Raw genomic sequence first — 3,174 nt, 5'->3', positions numbered from 1 at the left:
GGGCTTCGCCCTGATACGAGCAGTCTTGTTAATATTTATTTATGAAAATACCAACTCTTAACTCGTCAAAAATACTTTAGTCGAACTTGTCGAAAAACTTACTTCTAAATGCTAAGTTTTCCCAAGTACAAACTTTCAATCTTATACAAAAGGAGGAAAGTTATCATATAAAAATCTACGCGAAGTTCATTATAGGCACATAGATAGGCAAAATCTACGTGCAGTGAGGTTATTGCAAGTTAACCATTGTGTTTTCTTACTTCAAAAAAACCTTTGGGTTTCGTTTTTGAACAAATAAAGAATCTGTGAAATGAAACAAAAAAAGCTATAGCAAAAATGCTCAGTACAGATTCCATGCATGGGGAAATGTTTTTCATAGCAATTCCACATAAATTTTTTACATATCTTTGATATAATTCATACAAATTATCTGGAATGGTTTTAATTAGAGGTTGGGTTCAAATTGGGTTAATTGGCAGCTTTAAGATCCTTTAGATGGCAACAATGCTCTCTAATGAGCCGAATAATATCCAACTGATTACTCGGATAACATAACAATCCACTTTTCCAGAAAGGCGGAGAAAGAAATTGTTAAGTACATTGGTTGATTTTTCGCAAAAGTTCAGCAAAAATAGAATTCTCAACAGAAAACTCCAGTGCTAATTGTTCCGACTTTCGATACGAAAGTAACGGAATATTTGTGCTTGGGGTGGGTTTTTTTTTTCTTCAGACAAATTTCGACTTTTTAACTAGCCATTTTTGACTGAATTTTTTAATATCATTCGAAAGGTATTGTTGTCCTGAGCTTAAATTTGAAAAGATATCTTACCTGCGATCAATTTTCGTAAAGTTATGATGGTTTAAAGGTTGCCATTTTGGCCCTTTTAACCAATTTGGGACAATTAACGCGCGATATAATTCGAGCTATTAACGCGTAAGCGGAGATTTAATCCGTCTTAGAAATCGTTCCAAATTGGTTGAATGAAGCTTATTTGCCATAATTGATTTGTTAAAAGTAGCAAAATTTATCTTTTTGTACTTTATATGGCGTGTGGGGGGATGATTTTTATTTAAAAAAATTCAAAAAATTTTGAAAAAAAAACTTCATTTTGGTTTATTACTTTTAATTTTTTAATGATATTACTGCTCCATAAACTTTAATGGGCAGTCGGAACATTCAGGGCTTCGCCCTGATACGAGCAGTCTTGTTGTTCCGACTTTCGATACGAAAGTAACGGAATATTTGTGCTCGGGGTGGGTTTTTTTTTCTTCAGACAAATTTCGACTTTTTAACTAGCCATTTTTGACAAAAAAATTTTTATCATTCAAAAGGTATTGTTGTCTTGAGCTTAAATTTGAAAAGATATTTCTCCTGTGATTATTTTTCGTAAAGTTATGAGGGTTTAAAGGTTGCCATTTTGGCCATTTTGACCAATTTGGGACAATTAACGCGCGATATAATTCGTCGAGCTATTAACGCGTAAGCGGAGATTTAATCCGTCTTAGAAATCGTTCCAAATTGGTTCAATGATGCTTTTATGCCTGATTTTTTAATAGGCGCAAAATCTACCACTTTGTACTTAATATGACGTGTGGGGGGATGATTTTTATTTAAAATTTCGAATTTAAAAAGAAATTTTTTTAAAATTTTTATTACATTTAATTTTTTAATGTTATTACTGCTCCATAAACCCTTAAAAGGCAGTCGGAACATTCATGGCTTTGCCCTGATACGAGCATTCTTTTTATTTATAGGGGTGGATAATTTTTAGTAGATACTATAGCAGGGAGATTGTTTAGATATTTTGAAAAGTCAATCGAATCACGACTAACAGGGATTAATTAACTTCCTATCCATCTGGTTTTATTTGAGGTACCTCATTTGGTCTGATTAAAACTAAAACTTCGTTGGCAATATTCAAAATTTTTTGAAAAGACTTTAGCCCTTTTTTATCACAGGTTGTGGATGAGAAAACAGCAGATCCGGTCGAGAAAAATCTGATTCTGAAACTGTTTGTGAATATCGGTGTCCTGCTCACTACTTTTAACATGACAGTTGCTTTCGTGCTCTTTGCCGTTCAGAACCAGCAGTTTAGAGCCAGCTTAAAAAAAGCGTTTGATTCGATATATCGGAAATTTTGCGCTTGCAACGTCGATGCAACGAAATCACTTCATAAGCAAGCACAAGATGGAGCAGGCTCTGATAACGAAAAGAGACCCAGTAATGATAATCATGGGATTGGCAACATATCAATCAACCGAATGCCGGCGAACCAGAGCAGCGAATCGAGGGTGCTTCAGATCCAGTTGCGCAAACTGATTCAACTAGAACATGGTTCGCCTAATGACGCAATCCAAATCGAACAAAAGTAAAACAGCAACTGGTACAATGAGCTCTTTCTAGACGCCCAAGATTATAAATATTAGATAAACAGTTTTCAACAGTTGTTGGTTTGTTTATATGTCTGTGCATGAGTGAGTGTGTTAATAATCAATTTCAGCATTAAGGGATTAAGAGGAGTTCGACTGCCTGACCACCCAAAGGCTCCCTCCTTTGGTACGTATTGACACTGCTGTAGGCTGACCTATCCTTAAATTTTCATAGAGGCCCATCTTGACAAACAAAATGCATATCATACAATTCCATGCTATCGAAACAAGCTTTTAATTCAATTCTAGTCATCTCCATGAAAAGAGTTAAACAGAAATGGTACGATAAGCTTTTTCCCCTCCTACGGAAGGGTGTGAAACTCAATTTTCCATATCATGCAATTGTATGATGAACATATTTTTCTTAAGTTGACTGTATAATACTACTTCAAATTTTTCTGTTTTGTCTTTAAGCTCGTATTTGAAAACCTCCTGATTAAAGGACAATAATCTCACATAAACTGCAATAGAAGATTTACCATTTAAAGTAAGACATTGAATATCATACAGGTTTATAATAGAAAACGTGGAATAAGAAGTAGTTAGGGGGGAAGATGTTTTCTCGGTGCTAAGTGGAACTTTTCAGCCTAGGATAGTCGATCCTTTACATACAGTGCTTAGCAAATTTAACCCCAATTGAATGCTTGGGTGGATGATTTTGGTCTATTTGGGTCTCTTAACTTGATCCAAAAACGTAGCCTTTTCCAAACTCTACTAAGGTAAATTTACCTAAAAAATCATATT

General features: G+C 34.6%; 1 protein-coding gene across 1 annotated transcript; it reads left to right on the top strand.

The window, feature by feature from the left end:
* Window positions 1-1,957: 1,957 nt before the first annotated feature.
* LOC134856650 (uncharacterized) lies at window positions 1,958-2,655 on the top strand (the record flags this gene model as incomplete). Its single annotated transcript, XM_063872930.1, is given in 1 exon segment — window positions 1,958-2,655. A coding segment is annotated over 1 exon segment (416 nt), but the record flags the coding sequence as incomplete, so codon positions are not given.
* Between the last annotated feature and the right edge of the window lie 519 nt (window positions 2,656-3,174).

Source organism: Symsagittifera roscoffensis, unplaced genomic scaffold, assembly GCF_963678635.1.
Source record: "Symsagittifera roscoffensis unplaced genomic scaffold, txSymRosc1.1 SCAFFOLD_1122, whole genome shotgun sequence".
NCBI lineage: Eukaryota > Metazoa > Xenacoelomorpha > Acoela > Convolutidae > Symsagittifera > Symsagittifera roscoffensis.
The sequence above is the reverse complement of the archived record's forward strand: the minus strand, read 5'-3'. Positions and strand labels throughout refer to the sequence as shown.